The sequence below is a fragment of the Vulpes lagopus genome, chromosome 2, assembly GCF_018345385.1.
Source record: "Vulpes lagopus strain Blue_001 chromosome 2, ASM1834538v1, whole genome shotgun sequence".
Classification (NCBI taxonomy): Eukaryota; Metazoa; Chordata; class Mammalia; order Carnivora; family Canidae; genus Vulpes; species Vulpes lagopus.
Window position 1 is genome coordinate 43,387 of NC_054825.1, and position 18,859 is coordinate 62,245.

The 18,859-nt window shown below is 44.6% G+C and overlaps 1 protein-coding gene across 2 annotated transcripts; it reads right to left on the reverse strand.

Annotated features, from left to right (window-relative positions):
* Window positions 1–863: 863 nt before the first annotated feature.
* LOC121485741 (zinc finger protein OZF-like) lies at window positions 864–17,839 on the reverse strand. Of its 2 annotated transcripts, XM_041746470.1 has the most exons (5): window positions 17,756–17,839; window positions 16,873–17,504; window positions 15,566–15,732; window positions 5,904–6,030; window positions 864–3,698 (listed from the first exon to the last, which is right to left on the reverse strand). In XM_041746470.1, the coding sequence occupies exon 5, from the start codon at window positions 3,211–3,213 to the stop codon at window positions 1,867–1,869; it is 1,347 nt and encodes a 448-aa protein (XP_041602404.1). In that variant the 5' UTR covers window positions 3,214–3,698; window positions 5,904–6,030; window positions 15,566–15,732; window positions 16,873–17,504; window positions 17,756–17,839; the 3' UTR covers window positions 864–1,866. The 2 variants fall into 2 exon arrangements, with proteins under 2 accessions (XP_041602404.1, XP_041602405.1); XM_041746471.1 differs by having other exon boundaries at window positions 5,904–6,046; window positions 16,873–17,833.
* Between the last annotated feature and the right edge of the window lie 1,020 nt (window positions 17,840–18,859).

Below are 18,859 nucleotides of genomic sequence, written 5' to 3' on the forward strand. Positions count from 1 at the left end.
TGGCTCAGGACATGTTCCCAGTTTGGGGGTCGAGTCCCACATCAGGCTCCCTGTGAGGAGCCTGCTTCTCCCTCTGCCTATGTCTCTGCCTCTCTCTGTGTCGCATGAATAAATAAAATCTTTTTAAAAATGCCCCTTCCTTGAGACTCCTAAGAGTGCACCTTGTATATTCTCACAGATGATTAATAAGGCTTTTACAAATCTCAGAGGCTCTGTCCCCACATCACTCTCAGGTTGAGGTAGAGTGGATCCTGTTCCAGAAGTATGGGGCTGGCTTTCATCTAATAGAGTGGACAGTAGTTTCATGTATCAGAAATCCAAAAACTTTTTTAAAGGAATCAAATCAATTACAAATGAAAGGTTTAGAAACAGCTCAAATGAAGAAACTAGTTAAAAAAAGGGGGGGGGTATGTCTTGTAGAAGAGAGAAAATGACTGAGTGCAGAATCCAGAACCTTGGAAGTCATCCCCAGAACCACTGCACCCTAATCCAGGAACTGATGGTGTGCCCTGCTAGAACCCAAAGTTTCTATGGACCACAGATGGCTAAGTGCCTCCCGATTCCCCTCCGCTTTGAGTGGACCAGCTGAAACTCCCATCTCCGTGCCACCACCGTGTGTTGTATTGTGTTGTGCAGGGCCCTAACTGGTCATGTCAGGTCACATGGCTTCAGCTTAAGAGCAACCACGCAGAAGGGACTGTGCCCAAGACCGAGTACAGATGATGTCCTAGATTTTGAGCCAAGCAGCTTTATAAACAGACATCCTTGAGTTTTATTTTAAGTTTTTATTTATTCATAGAGACACAGAGAGAGGCAGAGACACAGGCAGAGGGAGAAGCAGGCCCCATGCAGGGAGCCCGACATGGGACTTGATCCCGGGTTTCCAGGATCACACCCCGGGCTGCAAGCAGCGCTAAACTGCTAAGCCACCAGGGCTGCCCAATCCTTGAGTTTTAATATAGTTTTTATATGTAAGTGATGTGAACTCTATCGCCAGAAAGCAGATTGTATCCACTCAATTTTCCAAAAATGGCCACATTACTATGTCCCATCCCACCATACTCTTTTGTAAGATGCCCTTCTGTCAATAGTTGGAATCTATTTCTCCACTACTTAGAGTCTTCATGGGCCCTGTAAATACAGACTAAAGAAATGGAGAACGGGCACTGGCTACTTAGCAGTAGTACTGGTAAATGTCCCCTTGGAGGCTAAAATCACTCAAAATAACCAATGGTCTATAGTGTTTAGAAAACTTTTTTCAATACATTATCATTTATAGCTGAGTTTTTATAAACCTTGCTGAAACTGATCATTTTTCCTTCATGAGAAATTCACTGATAAACACAAAATTCGTTCTCTTGAAAACTTGGACAAATTAAAGATATTTATAAGGTTTCACTTTATTCTAAGTGCTCATCTAAGTGAGTCATCTCTGTCTGATAAAGGCATTCCTACCTTTATTGGATTCTTCCTTCCTATATTTAATTTTTCCATACATTGACTTGGGTTTAAAAGATGACCCACAGGTTCTTTCCTGTGTGATTTCCTACACACGGATTGGTAACTCCTCTCCTATCTCAAAATCAAAGTGAACTCACTACAGTGGACTGGTAGTGTTGTAGATGTGTCAGTAGGGCACATAAAAGGGTCCAACAGTGAACACTTCTCATTCAGGTAAATATAAGCAAAGATTTCTGAGGTAGAGTTGAGAAGACCTCTGCCCTCTCCATTCAATTCTTTCTGCCCTAAGTCATGGCTGTGATCTCCATCCTGTGGCCCCCAAAACAAACTTGTGTGTAATCTGTGCTTCAGGAGCACAGGGAATGAAAAAATCAGCAAATGCAAGTAAGTATTTTTGGTGGCAAGTCATAGATGTAATGTTTGTAATTTATATTCATATCCTCTTGGCCAGAATTCAATTACATGGTTCCACCCACAGTTAAGGGAGGCTGAGGAATGAAGGCTGTGTGCCCAACACAAAGAGAAAGTGAGTTTTGACATACACATAGCCAGTCTCATACATGACCTCTCCCCAGTGTGAGTTCTCTGATGTTTGCTGAGGTGTGATTTCTGAGAGAAAGTTTTTCCACATTCATGACATTCATAGGGTTTCTCTCCTGTATGAGTTCTCCGGTGCACAGTCAGGGCTGACTTCTGGTAAAAAGTTTTCCTATGTTCTTTACACCCACAGGGTTTCTCTCCTGTGTGAGTTCTCTGATGTTTATTCAGAGCTGATTTCTCACAAAAGGTTTTCCAACATTCCTTACATTTGTAAGGTTTCTCACCTGTGGGAGTTCTCTGGTGTACAGTGAGTTTTGACTTCTGGTAGAAAGTTTTCCCACATTCTTTACATTCATACGGTTTCTCACCTGTTTGAAGTCTCAGATGCACAGTGAGCTTTGGCTTTACACAGGAGGATTTCCCACATTCATTACATTTATATGGTTTGTCTCTTGAGTGAGTTCTCTGATGGACAGTAAGAGCTGGGCAATGGCCAAAGGACTTCCCACATTCTTTACATTCATATGGTCTCTCTCCTGTGTGAGTTCTCTGATGTGCAATGAGAATTGGCTTCTTATGGAAGGTTTTACCACAAGCAATGCACTCATGATGTGTCTCCCTATTGTGAACCCTTTGATGTACAGTGAGGGCTGACTTCTGGTAAAAGAACTTCCTACACACATTACATTCATAGCATTTCTGCCCTGTGTGTGTTCTCAGGTGTACAGTGAGTTTTGTCTTCACAGAGAAGGATTTCCCACCTTCATAACACTCATATGATTTTTCTCCTGTGTGGATTCTCTGATGAACAGTTAGGAATGACTTATGGCAGAAAGATTTCTCACATTTGATACATGCATAGGGTTTCTCCCCGGTATGAGTTCTCTGATGGATTGTAAGAACTGTCTTACTGATGAAGGTTTTCTCACACTCGCTACATTTATAGGGTTTCTCTCCTGCGTGTATTTTCTGATGTTTACTGAGATTAGACTTTTTGTAGAAAGTTTTACCACATACATCACATTCAAAAGTTTTCTCTCCTAGCTGAGTCCTTGAAAACTGAGGGAAGTGTAATTTCTTGCAGAAATTATCCCCACTTTGATTACATTTATGGTGATGTTCCTCAAAATCAGCTCTAGGAAGATTCAGCTGTGTTGGTTTCAAACAAATGGTGTTCCCCCATTCATTATATCTACAGGGATTCTCCCTCATGGAAGTTCTCTCTTGGGCAAGGAGAGCAGATTTGTCACAGGCTCTCCAATATTTATAGGCAGTCTCTCCAGTGTAAGCCCTGCTACAGGTAAAGAATGTTGTCTCCTTGTTGAAGCCTTTCCCTTGCCCAACAAATTCAACAAGTGGCTACAAAGTCTGATCCTTCTGATGACAACTAAGAGGCCCAGAACACCTGAGGGGCTTCCCAGTCATATAACTCCTCAGGCTTCTTTCTATCATGTATCTCATCAGGCTCACTGGGGAGAAACATGTCCTGACACATGTTAAACTCCTCTGGCTTTGTTCCTGAATAGTTTCCATCATTTATAATCAGGTTTGAGATGTGGATTGCACTCATATAACCGGTTTTCCCAAGTCGGTTCTCTCCTCAGTTGATGTTTCCTGGTTGGAGAATCCAAATTGCCACAAACGTCTGCTCTGATGCTCCTGTTGGGTCTCCATCAGGTCATTTGCAGTCTGGACATCTAAAATAAGACAAAGTAACCATATCTGTGAATTGCATCTAAGCACTTCTTATGGAATGTTTGTGTAAGAATAAAGAAGTTTTTTTGCATTGCAGTAGAATATGAATTTTAAAGACTCAATAATGGGTATGATTATGATAAACATATGATTTTTCTTTCTAATGAATTAACGTAACACATTACACTAACAGATTCTCTAACATCAAAGCATGGTTTTATTTGTTCATTTTGCCTATTTAAGGTTTTTTTTTTCCCCTTTCTGGGTCCACTAGGAAATATCTGGTCACAATATTCACCTATTCCCTAGCCATGATTCTCAGCTGAGGTCCTTCAACTGCATTTCTGTCCCTGTTCTGTTTCCTGCTTTCTCTCATAATACCTGTGGGTTCCTTGTGCTGGGCTTTTTCTTATCATTCAGCTTTGCAGATGGCAAGATCTTCCTGGATCGGTTACTCTAGGATGCAGGAGAGGGCCATCTGTCTGTCACCTAAACAGGTATATTGCTTAGGGACAAACTTTATTTTTTTACTCCTCTATGGATGGCTATGGGCACCTGTGGGGTTTTTCAAAGGCATCATCTCTACTTCTTCATGCTAGCCAAAGACAGCTTTCTTTTTTTTTCTTTTATTTTTTAAGGATTTTACTTATTCATGACAGAGAGAGAGAGAAAGAGGCAGAGACACAGGCAGAGGAAGAAGCAGGCACCAGAGAGACCGATGTGGGACTGGATCCCAAGATTCCATAACGGGTACAGAAAACTCTGGTCATCACTGTGCAATTCCTCCCTTCTGGTCTAAAAGATTTAGGTTCTGCTGTGCCCACCAACTCTGAAAAATCTTCTTCTGGATCCTACTTAGGTAGAAACAAACAAACAAACAAACAAACAAACTCCTGGCATTCTCACCCACAGTTTACAAATGTCCATACTTGATAATTTAGTTTCTAAAGACTTCTATCTTGCATTTCAGAGTTTCAGCTGTCCTATAGTTCTACTGAAACTGGAGTCACACACCTTTCTCTTTTTTAACAATGATTTCCACAAAAGAAGGTAAAAATGCTAACTTCAGATTCCAGTCCCCAAGTTTGAGTACCCTAACCTAAACACCTCATTCTACTAGACTTCAACCAATAATCTCTAGTTTCTCCTCTCATGTCATGGACCACCTCCTTCCGTGCTCAACAATTTACTGGGTCCTCCTTTGTTTCATGATCTCTGATGCTGTCATTCACAAGGTTCCAGCTGGACCTCTTCTCTCAATTCTTAATAACTCCCTAGGCAACCTCCTCTAATCCTACCCAGTTTAGGGTTAATAATTCCCTAATTTACATCTCCAATATGGTGATGGATATCCATACCCTACTCCAGATTTTAGGTGCACCATGTATGACATATGGAAATGGAAACTTCACATTCCCTGAAAAGGACATTTCAAGAAACTTCAAGAAACTTCACATTCCATGAAAAGGACATTTCTTTGATTACTGTTCTTTACACAACAAAAATGACCAGTGCTTAAAATTTTCCACTTCACATGCCAAAAGATTAAACCAATGTATGAATAAATGCCTGAAAGAAAACAGTCCTTGAAAATAGACAAAAGGAAGACATTAAGAATCTAGGGATTGTAACTAACCAAGAAAATATTCCAAGAGATGCAGCTAGGTACCACATGTTGGTAAGTCTAAGAAAATATACTTGGTAATTTTTTAAAAATGGGGATGTCTGTGTATGAGAGTAAAGAATTCATGAGTCTGATACATGCAGACTCACTGTCCTAAGGTCTGGACCTGGGAAAAGCACTGGGGAAAACAGCCCAGCATGGCCAGCATCTACTGGGCTCTCCTCTTCCCAGACCCCTGCCCAGTATGCACTGACTGACCTGGGAGGCTCTGGGCTGGGGGTTCCTCTACAATCCATGGCTCTGCTCCTAGCTCAACCTGATGATCACCTCAGGTTTTGTCATACAGTGCCCTGTCGATCAGAAATAAAGAGGGACTCTTAACAAACTGCTTTGGTTTCACGGCCTTTGAGGAATGACAGGAGCACCGCTGCAAGAGCTGTACAATGAAGGGCCAATGTGAACCTCTGAGTAGAGGGGTGAACACACGTTCTTCTGGGCCTTGAATCTTAAACCTAAGAAACATTTAATTTCATAAACAGTTGCACATATACCAATGAAGAAAAAAGTGGACACTTTCACTCACCCAAAGATGCCAGGCTACTGTAGGTCTCCAGCATCACGACCTTGCACAGGGTCCGCTGAGCATGATCCAGGTCCTGCCACTCCTCCCAAGTGAAGTTCACAGCCACATCCTCAAATGACACCAACTCCTGTAATGACACATGCCTCAATTCAAGGCATTAGCCTGGATCAGAACAGGAGTCTGGGAGTTCACTCTTCTTTGTGTGTTTTATCTTGTACAAAATACAGCATGATCTGTACTCTGCACTGTGGGGTAAAGAGAAACCACAGTAGAAATTTCCTACCTCAGGCTGTAAACAGCAGCAAAAGAAAGCCACTGAACTTGAAGATGGATCAACAGATTTTTCTAATCTTTGTGAGACACAGAGAAAGAAAATGAAGAAAAATGGAACGAGGTTTAAAAACAAGTTTAACAACAGTCTAACAACATGTAATTGGAGTTCCATAAGTAAAGAAGAAAGAATTGAGCATTTATGTATTTTCAGAAACAATTACTACAACCTTCACAAATTTTGTGAATGATAGTAATTTACAAACTTAAAAATTACAATGACCCATAATTAACTTAATAAAAAACTACTCTAGGCACATTACAGTCAAACTGCCAATATCCAAGGATAAAAAAAAAAACTTGAAAGCAGCCATAGAAGGAAGAGCACATTCAGATAAAAATACATATGAATGATGAGTGACTTATCAGAAGCAATGGAAAAAGATATCTTTCAAGTGGTGAAAGGAAATATCCTTCAATCCATGATTCTACATCCACTGAAAACTTATGCTACAAAATTGAGGTGAAATGAAAACATTTTCAGATAAACAAAAACTAGATAATTCATCATCAAAAGATGGCACTATAGTGATAAAGAACATTCTCCATGGTTGAAAGAAAATGACACCAAATAACAATATGGATCCATAAGACAGAATCAAGATTACTAGAAATGGCAAGTGTATATGTAAACATAAATAAATAAACGTTTTTCTTCTTTTGGTGTCTATAAAATACATGGTCCTTTAAAGAAAACAAAACGTACAGACTCAAGATGTACCTATGTATTTATACTATTGATACAAGTGATAGGTTTGGAAACAGATTTATACTATTCTAAAGTTCCTTTATGGTGTATGAAATAGGGCACTACTGCTTTAGTATGTTGTGATAAAGATTCATATTGTAAAACTATATACAGTAATGAATAAAAAAGTTAAGGAATGAAGCACAGTGTTTTAATTTGCTATGGCTGCCACATCAAAATATAAAAATGGTTTAGCCATTTGGAAGACAGTTTGGTACTGGATTCAAAAGTAAACACAACCTTTCAACACACAATCCAGTAATTGCACTTCTGGTATTTACCTAAAGAAGCTGAAAACGTCCACAGAAAAACCAGCACATGGATGTATTGCAGCTTTATTCACAATTGCGTAAACTTGGGACGCGACCAAAATGTCCTTCAATGGATGCATGAAAATGTGGTACATTCAGACAATTATATTACTCAGCACTAAAGATAAATGAGCTATCAAGCCATTAAAAAAAAAAGGAAGAGGGGGGAGGGGCAAGATGGCGGAGGAGTAGGGTCTCCAGGTCACCTGTCCTCAGCAAATTACCTAGAAAACCATCCAATCATCCTGAAAACCTACGAATTCGGCCTGAGATTTAAAGAGAGACCAGCTGGAACGCTCCAGTGAGAAGAGTTCGCGCTTCTATCAAGGTAGGAAGACGGGGAAAAAGAAATAAAGACACAAAAGGCCTCCAAGGGGGAGGGGCCCCGCGAGGAGCCGGGCTGAGGCCGGGGCGAGTGTCCCCAGGACAGGAGAGCCCCGTCCCGGAGGAGCAGGAGCTGCACCGACCTTCCCCGCGGAAGGGGGCTCCCCGGGAATTGGAGCAGGATCCCCAGAAAGGCGGGGACGCCCTCGGGCTCCCTGGGACAGTAACAGAGGAACTGCGCCCGGGAGAGTGCGCCGAGCTCCCTAAGGGCTGCAGCGCTCGGCGGGACCCGGAGCAGCTCAGAGGGGCTCGGGCGGCGGCTCCGCGGAGGGGGCTGCGCGGCTCCGGGAACAGCTTGGCGGCGGCGGCTCGGGCGGAGGAAGAAGCTCCGCGGAGGGGGCGGCGCGGCTCCGGGAACAGCTCGGAGGGGCTCGGGCGGCGGCTCCGCGGAGGGGGCTGCACGGCTCCGGGAACAGCTCAGCGGCGGCGGCTCGCGCAGAGGAAGAAGCTCCGCGCGGAGGGGGCTGCGCGGCTCTGGGAACAGCTCGGAGAGGCTCGGGCGGCGGCTCCGCGGAGGGGGCTGCACCGCCGGGAGCGCGAATCCAACAGCGCAGGCCCCGGAGCACAGGGCGCCGGGACACAGCCCAGGATCCGGCCTCCCCCGGGACAGGCAGAGGCCGGGAGGGCCCAGGACAGCAAGGACGCTCCTGCCTGGAACTGAGCAGATCAGCGGCCCCGCCCCAGAGCCCCCAGGCCCTGCAGACGGAGAGCCCCGGAGCTACTGCGGGGGCTGACTCCAGGGTCCCAGAGCTGCCCCCGCCACTGTGGCTTCCTCCCGGGGCCTCACGGGGTGAACAACCCCCACCGAGCCCTGCACCAGGCAGGGGCAGAGCAGCTCCCCCAAGTGCTAACACCTGAGAATCAGCACAGCAGGCCCCTCCCCCAGAAGACCAGCGAGACGGACCAGTTCCAAGGGAAATCAAGGGACTTAAACTACACAGAATCGGAAGATACTCCCCCGTGGGTTTTTTTTGTTTTTTGTTTTTTTTGTTTTTGTTTTTGTTTTTTTTGTTTTGTTTTGTGCTTTTTTTTTCTCTCTTTCTTCTTGATTTCTGATTGCTTCCCCCTCCCCCCCCCTTTTTTCTTTTTTCTCCTTTCTTTCTTTTTCTTTCTTTTTCTTCTCTTTTTCCCCTATTTTTTTCTTCTTTCTCTTTTTTCTTTTTCTCTTTTCTTTCCTTCTCTCTCTTTTTCTCCTTTTCCCAATACAACTTGTTTTTGGCCACTCTGCACTAAGCAAAATGACTAGAAGGAAAACCCCTCAAAAAAAAGAATCAGAAACAGCCCACTCTCCCACAGAGTTACAAAATATGGATTACAATTCAATGTCAGAAAGCCAATTCAGAAGCACTATTTTACAGCTACTGGTGGCTCTAGAAAAAACCATAAAGGACTCAAGAGACTTCATGACTGCAGAATTTAGATCTAATCAGGCAGAAATTAAAAATCAATTAAATGAGATGCAATCCAAGCTAGAAGTCCTAACGACGAGGCTTGACGAGGTGGAAGAACGAGTGAGTGACATAGAAGACAAGTTGATGGCAAAGAGGGAAACTGAGGAAAAAAGAGACAGGCAATTAAAAGACCATGAGGATAGATTAAGGGAAATAAATGATAGCCTGAGGAAGAAAAACCTACGTTTAATTGGGGTTCCCGAGGGCGTGGAAAGGGACAGAGGGCCAGAATATGTATTTGAACAAATCCTAGCTGAAAACTTTCCGAATCTGGGAAGGGAAACAGGCATTCAGATCCAGGAAATAGAGAGATCCCCCCCTAAAATCAACAAAAACCGTTCAACACCTCGACATTTAATAGTGAAGCTTGCAAATTCCAAAGATAAGGAGAAGATCCTTAAAGCAGCAAGAGAAAAAAAGTCCCTGACTTTTATGGGGAGGAATATTAGGGTAACAGCAGACCTCTCCACAGAGACCTGGCAGGCCAGAAAGGGCTGGCAGGATATATTCAGGGTCCTAAATGAAAAGAACATGCAACCAAGAATACTTTACCCCGCAAGGCTTTCATTCAAAATGGAAGGAGAGATAAAGAGCTTCCAAGACAGGCAGGAACTGAAAGAATATGTAACCTCCAAACCAGCTCTGCAAGAAATTTTAAGGGGGACTCTTAAAATTCCCCTTTAAGAAGAAGTTCAGTGGAACAATCCACAAAAACAAGGACTGAATAGATATGATGACACTAAACTCATATCTATCAATAGTAACTCTGAATGTGAACGGGCTTAATGACCCCATCAAAAGGCGCAGGGTTTCAGACTGGATAAAAAAGCAGGACCCATCTATTTGCTGTCTACAAGAGACTCATTTTAGACAGAAGGACACCTACAACCTGAAAATAAAAGGTTGGAGAACCATTTACCATTCAAATGGTCCTCAAAAGAAAGCAGGGGTTGCCATCCTTATATCAGATAAATTAAAATTTACCCCGAAGACTATAGTGAGAGATGAAGAGGGACACTATCTCATACTCAAAGGATCTATCCAACAAGAGGACTTAACAATCCTCAATATATATGCCCCGAATGTGGGAGCTGCCAAATATTTAAACCAATTAATAACCAAACTCAAGAAATACCTTGATAATAATACACTTATACTTGGTGACTTCAATCTAGCTCTTTCTACCCTGGATAGGTCTTCTAAGCACAACATCTCCAAAGAAACGAGAGCTTTAAATGATACACTGGACCAGATGGATTTCACAGATATCTACAGAACTTTTCATCCAAACTCAACTGAATACACATTCTTCTCAAGTGCACATGGAACTTTCTCCAGAATAGACCACATACTGGGTCACAAATCGGGTTTGAACCGATACCAAAAGATCGGGATAGTCCCCTGTATATTCTCAGACCATAATGCCTTGAAATTAGAACTTAATCACAACAAGAAATATGGAAGGACCACAAACACGTGGAGGTTAAGGACCATCCTGCTAAAAGATGAAAAGGTCAACCAGGAAATTAAGGAAGAATTAAAAAGATTCATGGAAACTAATGAAAATGAAGTTACAACCGTTCAAAATCTTTGGGATGCAGCAAAAGCAGTCCTGAGGGGGAAATACATCGCAATACAAGCATACATTCAAAAACTGGAAAGATCTCAAATTCAAAAGCTCACCTTACACATAAAGGAACTAGAGAAAAAGCAACAAATAGACCCCACCCCCAGCAGAAGAAGAGAGTTAATTAAAATTCGAGCAGAACTCAATGATATCGAGACCAAAAGAACTGTGGAACAGATCAACAGAACCAGGAGTTGGTTCTTTGAAAGAATTAATAAGATAGATAAACCATTAGCCAACCTTATTAAAAAGAAGAGAGAGAAGACTCAAATTAATAAAATCATGAATGAGAAAGGGGACATCACTACCAACACCAAGGAAATACAAACGATTTTAAAAACATATTATGAACAGCTGTACGCCAATAAATTAGGAAATCTAGAAGAAATGGACGCATTCCTGGAAAGCCACAAACTACCAAAACTGGAGCAGGAAGAAATAGAAAACCTGAACAGGCCAATAACCAGGGAGGAAATCGAAGCAGTCATCAAAAACCTCCCAAGACACAAGAGTCCAGGGCCAGATGGCTTCCCAGGGGAATTCTATCAAACGTTTAAAGAAGAAATCATACCTATTCTACTAAAGCTGTTTGGAAAGATAGAAAGAGATGGAGTACTTCCAAATTCGTTCTTTGAGGCCAGCATCACCTTAATTCCGAAACCAGACAAAGACCCCACCAAAAAGGAGAATTACAGACCAATATCCCTGATGAACATGGATGCAAAAATTCTCAACAAGATACTAGCCAATAGGATCCAACAACACATTAAGAAAATTATTCCCCATGACCAAGTAGGATTTATCCCTGGGACACAAGGCTGGTTCAACACTCGTAAAACCATCAATGTGATTCATCATATCAGCAAGAGAAAAACCAAGAACCATATGATACTCTCATTAGATGCAGAGAAAGCATTTGACAAAATACAGCATCCATTCCTGATCAAAACCCTTCAGAGTGTTGGGATAGAGGGAACTTTCCTCGACATCTTAAAAGCCATCTACGAAAAGCCCACAGCAAATATCATTCTCAATGGGGAAGCATTGGGAGCCTTTCCCCTAAGATCAGGAACAAGACAGGGATGTCCACTCTCACCACTGCTGTTCAACATAGTTCTGGAAGTCCTCGCCTCAGCAATCAGACAACAAAAAGACATTAAAGGCATTCAAATTGGCAAAGAAGAAGTCAAACTCTCCCTCTTCGCCGATGACATGATACTCTACATAGAAAACCCAAAAGCCTCCACCCCCAGATTGCTAGAACTCATACAGCAATTTGGTAGCGTGGCAGGATACAAAATCAATGCCCAGAAATCAATGGCATTTCTATACACTAACAATGAGACTGAAGAAAGAGAAATTAAGGAGTCAATCCCATTTACAATTGCACCCAAAAGCATAAGATACCTAGGAATAAACCTAACCAAAGAGGTAAAAGATCTATACCCTAAAAACTATAGAACACTTCTGAAAGAAATTGAGGAAGACACAAAGAGATGGAAAAATATTCCATGCTCATGGATTGGCAGAATTAATATTGTAAAAATGTCAATGTTACCCAGGGCAATTTATACGTTTAATGCAATCCCTATCAAAATACCATGGACTTTCTTCAGAGAGTTAGAACAAATTATTTTAAGATTTGTGTGGAATCAGAAAAGACCCCGAATAGCCAGGGGAATATTAAAAAAGAAAACCTTAGCTGGGGGCATCACAATGCCAGATTTCAGGTTGTATTACAAAGCTGTGGTCATCAAGACAGTGTGGTACTGGCACAAAAACAGACACATAGATCAATGGAACAGAATAGAGAACCCAGAAGTGGACCCTGAAATGTACGGCCATCTAATATTCGATAAAGGAGGAAAGACTATCCATTGGAAGAAAGACAGTCTCTTCAATAAATGGTGCTGGGAAAATTGGACATCCACATGCAGAAGAATGAAACTGGACCACTCTCTTTCACCATACACAAAGATAAACTCAAAATGGATGAGAGATCTAAATGTGAGACAAGATTCCATCAAAATCCTAGAGGAGAACACAGGCAACACCCTTTTTGAACTTGGCCACAGTAACTTCTTGCAAGATACATCCACGAAGGCAAAAGAAACAAAAGCAAAAATGAACTATTGGGACTTCATCAAGATAAGAAGCTTTTGCACAGCAAAGGATACAGTCAACAAAACTAAAAGACAACCTACAGAATGGGAGAAGATATTTGCAAATGACATATCAGATAAAGGGCTAGTTTCCAAAATCTATAAAGAACTTATTAAACTCAACACCAAAGAAACAAACAATCCAATCATGAAATGGGCAAAAGACATGAAGAGAAATCTCACAGAGGAAGACATGGACATGGCCAACATGCACATGAGAAAATGCTCTGCATCACTTGCCATCAGGGAAATACAAATCAAAACCACAATGAGATACCACCTCACACCAGTGAGAATGGGGAAAATTAACAAGGCAGGAAACAACAAATGTTGGAGAGGATGCGGAGAAAAGGGAACCCTCTTACACTGTTGGTGGGAATGTGAACTGGTGCAGCCACTCTGGAAAACTGTGTGGAGGTTCCTCAAAGAGTTAAAAATAGACCTGCCCTACGACCCAGCAATTGCACTGTTGGGGATTTACCCCAAAGATTCAGATGCAATGAAACGTCGGGACACCTGCACCCCGATGTTTCTATCAGCAATGGCCACAATAGCCAAACTGTGGAAGGAGCCTCGGTGTCCATCGAAAGATGAATGGATAAAGAAGATGTGGTTTATGTATACAATGGAATATTACTCAGCAATTAGAAACGACAAATACCCACCATTTGCTTCAACGTGGATGGAACTGGAGGGTATTATGCTGAGTGAAATAAGTCAATCGGAGAAGGACAAACAGTGTATGTTCTCATTCATTTGGGGAATATGAATAATAGTGAAAGGGAATATAAATGAAGGGAAAAGAAATGTTGGGAAATATCAGGAAGGGAGACAGAACATAAAGACTCCTAACTCGGGGAAACGAACTAGGGGTGGTGGAAGGGGAGGAGGGCGGGTGTTGGAGGGGAATGGGTGACGGGCACTGAGGTGGACACTTGACGGGATGAGCACTGGGTGTTTTTCTGTATGTTGGTAAATTAAACACCAATAAAAGTTAATTAATAAAAAAAAAAAAAAGGAAGAAACATAAATGCACCTTAGTTAAGTGAAATGAGCACATTTGAAAGGCTATGTACAGTGTGGGTCCAACTACATAAGACTCTGTAAAAGGCAAAACTACGAAGACAATAAAAACAACACCAGTTGCCAAGGGCTATGAGTAGGAAGGAGTGGAAAGAGCACGGAAAATTTTTAGGACAATGATGCTACTCTAAATGACTACAATGGTGTGTGACTAAAATACAGATACATCATATTATACATCTGTCCAGATCTTGATGTCAGATGAGATTAGTGGGAGAGAAAAAGGAGTACAGAAACCCCACTTTGGCCTTTTGAGTCCCTGGCTGAATGGAAGAACTATCATCCAAGAAAGAAGAAAGGAAGATATGGTTTTCGGGTGGGACTCGCTCAGTTTGAGGTGCCTTCTGGATGGCATCAAAAAAGTCACTCACCAGGGAGCTGAACCCATAGTCTAAGGGCGAGGGAAGAGGCCCAGGCTGGAGAAAGAAACTGCCCAGCACAGAGGGCCATGCAAGTCAAGGAAAACCATACAGGGTGTGAATGCAGTGCAGACGTGAACACTTGGATGAGCCATGTTCAGGATCGGACACAAACAGAAGAAATCATCAGGGAGGCCGCCACAGAAGCTAACAGACAAGAATGTCTGGAGAGGGACGCCTGGGGGGGGCTCAGTGGTTGAGCATCTGCCTTTGGCTCAGGGCGTGGTCCTAGAGTCCCGGGATGGAGTCCCACATTTCCCTTTTCCCTCTGCCTGTGTCTCTGCACCCCCCCGTCTCTCATGAATAAATAAATAAAATCTTAAAAAAATATACCTAGGAGAAGATCGCAGACAGTAGTTTCACTGCCGCAGATGATGCAAGAAAGGCAAAGCCTACAGCACAGTCACTGAAATGAACTATAATCTGGGTTGATATGCAGGCTGTAGGTTACCTCTTCACTTAGAAGACATGAATTAAGACGGCACCGCAGAGGTTAAGGTACAAACGGGGTGTGGAACTCTTTGTCAGAAAACACAACTCTGAACAGTCTGATGCATAACCTACACAGACGGACTGGCTGAGAGATACATGTGGAGAGTGATTTAAAAGACCTACAGTTGACTCAGTCCTGCAGACATCCCAAGGGCCAGCCGTGGATCGAGAAGGGCCTTTCAAAAGTTGTCTGGGATGCTATTTTAGCAAACCTTATCAGGCAAGTTGTGTTTTTGCACCAGTAGCCATCACCACTGCAGAGTGCTGGAGTGTTTATTTCCAGATTGGTAGTGCAACACTGTCCACTACTTCATCCATGTGACCAACAAAGACACCACTTCAGACTTCTGTGCCCACAAGTTTTCATGTCCCATGACAACATGGCACACTCTCTCCTAAAAGACATAACCAATGTGTGTCTGATGCCACAGCATCAGAAAGACCAGAGACCAATGTGTACTCACCTTGGATGACTCTAAGGTCACATAACCTGCCCATATCCACATGGCACCTTTATCGTGTTTATGTGTATCTTCCTGAAGATGCATTTTCACTTATTTTTACTTTTCTATTTAAAGGATGACCCCTTCCTCATCAAGCACCACATAAAACAAACTGAGGGACCACTAAACAAATAAACACACAAACCACTCACCAGAGATGTATTCATCTTCTGCTGCTCTTGGAAAAGCATAGAGACTCTGGAAAAATAGCTGGGAGAGAAGGCGAATGGACTAGAGTCATGACAAGACTGCTGTGGCTTGCTCCCAGATCCTGGATTCACTGGTCGGAAGCTCTCTACACAGCAGCTAGAAAAGACAACTGACAGAGAGAGAGTGAGAGAGCTTGAGAGGGGACTGAGAGAGCCCGCCAGCCTTCTCTGGGACAAGTGTATTTTACACCTGGAAAAAGGGCAGGAAAGACCCTATTGAAGGAATACCCACAAACCCATGAATTTACACATACGGTATATCCTTAATTAAAACACATATTTCCCACTGACTTATTGACAGTAACAGTAAGAATCAATTTAAGATTTTGAAGATATGGGACGCCTGGGTGGCTCAGTGGTTGAGCATCTGCCTTCGGCTCAGGGCGAGATCTTAGGTCTCGGGATCAAGTCCCACATCGGGCTCCCTGCAGGGAGCCTGCTTCTCCCTCTGCTTGTGTCTTTGCCTCTCTCTGTGTGTCTCATGAATAACTAAATAAATTCTTTAAAAAAATAGATTTTGAATATGTTTATTAAAATAATGGTTGTTTAGCCATGCTCCTATTAATAGAGACATTACACGAAGGGCTTCACAGTGGTGTCTCTGTGAGGACACCTGTGGTTTAAATACCTCATCCTCACAGAAATTACACATCCTGCCACACAACACTTTTGGCCTATGACTTTATAGGAAAAGATATACGTAAGGTACACAGTGCGGTCTGTTGTGGTTCTCAACGACTTGCTCCCCTGTATTCATCACCTCCAACACTGACCTGGGCTTTACCATCTGACTTGCTTTCGTCTAGAGCACCTCAGCACATGTGACCCTAACACAGGATGAAGGGCACTTTTCCACGAGAGCTTACCTACCTCCTAGGACCACTATTGTTTTGGAAGACACCTGGGGCTCACCTGGTAGGGACACGTGGCTTGGCCAACAGCCAGCACCAACCACCAAAAACAGTAAACAAAGTCCTCTTCCACCAATTACCAACCACCAAGCTTAGTCACGGCACCAGAGGACTATGTCCTCCATCGTGAACCTGGCAAACACTAGCACAGGACCTGATCATGTGACCCTAGCCCCAGGTGCGGAGCCACGGGACTTCAACAAAATAAGAGGACTGCTGCTTACAGTCACTAAATCTGGTTGGCCTGTCACCCAGCCCGTGCTAGAGGGATACATCTAAACCCCCAAACTCAGTATGTTCTTAGTAAAATTACACAGGGGCAAGTCGAATTACACGTACCATCACAGAAGCTGACAACCACACCCAGAACTTGTGAAGAGCGTAAGGAAGGTGCACTCGGTGGACTTCAGTGAGGCTGCTGGAGGTGAGAGGCCACGGAGTCACCCGGAGCCCGGCCGCATCTCAGACAACTGTGTCCTTCGCTCCGCCAGGGGCCTCTGCTGACCCCCATTAGGCAGGAGCTGCGCTGTATCTGTGCCCTAAACAGCAGTCTAGCCGGGAGGGTAATGCAGTCGCATTCTCCCATTTTACACACTGGAAAATGCAAAACGCGCTCCTGACGTTGTGCCGAGGAATTTACGGCCTTCGCAGATCCCCGGCGCTCAGGGCGAAGCCCCCGGATTACGGACGCCCGGGGCACGCGAGGCCTGATGCACACAAGGCCTAGAGCACATGGGGCCCGGATTACGGACGCCTGAAGCACACGGAGCCCGGCACACACCAGGCGGGCAAAGCCACGCGGCAACGCGATGCGCACGTTTCCGGCGAGTCCTTCTCAGAAGTGGCTGCTCTACGTTGGCTGCATTATCGGAAACGACGTCAGAAGCAAGCACGTGCCCTGGCCTCGGGGCGGCAGGAGCGACGAGCCCGGCAGCCCCGCGGGGCCGACGTTCCGGGCACCGGCTCAGAGGCTGCGGGGAGGGAAACGCGAAGGGGGCGTCGCGAGCCGGGCACGCGGCTTCTGCCGCTCGGGCCGCCAGGCACCTCCCAGGCCTGGGCCCGCAGCCAGCCGCCCCCGACGCCCCCTGCGAGTCGGGCCGACCCGGCCAGCGGCCCCCGCGCTCCGCTCCACCGCCCACGCGCCCGGCCGCCGCACCACGCGGGCCCAGGTCCCAAGCCGCCAGGCCCAGGGACCGCTGTCGCCGTCCGCGCTCGCACCGACCTTCAGGGACGCGGAGCGCAGGCCAGAGCCCGCGGCGACACCGGACTCAGGGCGCGGGCACCCGGCGGGGAGCGGGACTTCCGGGCGGAAGAAGGGCGGGGCCGCAGCGCGCGGGAGGACCCCGGAAGACTCCCAGAGTCCCGCGCGGGAAACCCCTCGCGGACTACATTTCCCACAAGTCTCTGCGCTGCGTCCCTTAGCAGCTTGGGAAGTGACGCGTCCAGCTGCCGCGGCGGCTGTGACCGGTGGGAGTGTGACGGGGTCTCTACCCACGTGGCGGAAACGGGGTTCTGGTTAGTTGTGAAGTCCTGGTAAAATGGTAAAATTCTGATATAGCGGAAATATTCCGTCACATGAAATGTCAGCTTTGTTAGTCGTACAATGATAATATAGTTCTAGAATTCACTGGGGTATTTTTTTCCACTTGCTTCCTAAAGCCTGAATAGTGAAATAGCACAATGTCTGCATTTTATTAAAGAACTTTAAAAGCAGATATGGCAGCTCTTGTTACTTTGTTAGACTCATATTTTTAAAGCAGATCGTGACGTTTGGTTTGGCGAACCAATGTTCATTAAAAGCCTACACTGGAAAGTGAAAAAGAGAGGTTCATTACTCACAGGTTGGAGGAACTGTACCTCATGCTTCGAGGGGACCCAAGGCGAGGACAAGACGGGTGTGGGCAGAGAAGTTCAGTAGAACCTGGGGCGCAGGCCTTCCTTATCATCCTCCCTTGACTTGTTTGGAGTTCCAAAGCCAAGTCCACGTGGGTCTTTTCGAACCTAAAAGAGTGGAGTTTTGGTATGGTCCATGGGGACCCTTACCTAAGGGAATTACGAGGTGAAGGTTCTGGCAGGACCAGGAAGGCCTGCTGCAGAACATCACATCAGACTTTGGCATTGAGCCTCTGTAGATTGTCATCTAGGGCAGGGCTAGTGTTAGTATGAGGTCCCAGCATGCCCCCTGACCACACAAAATGAATGCGGGGGCAGCAACGTCCTGGAGCAGTTCGTCTAAACACTGGACACCAATACCCTATGAACCCATTAAGTAGATACTCGTTCAAGTGCCTTCTTAGCCGGCATGAAGCAGCCTCATAAATAGATG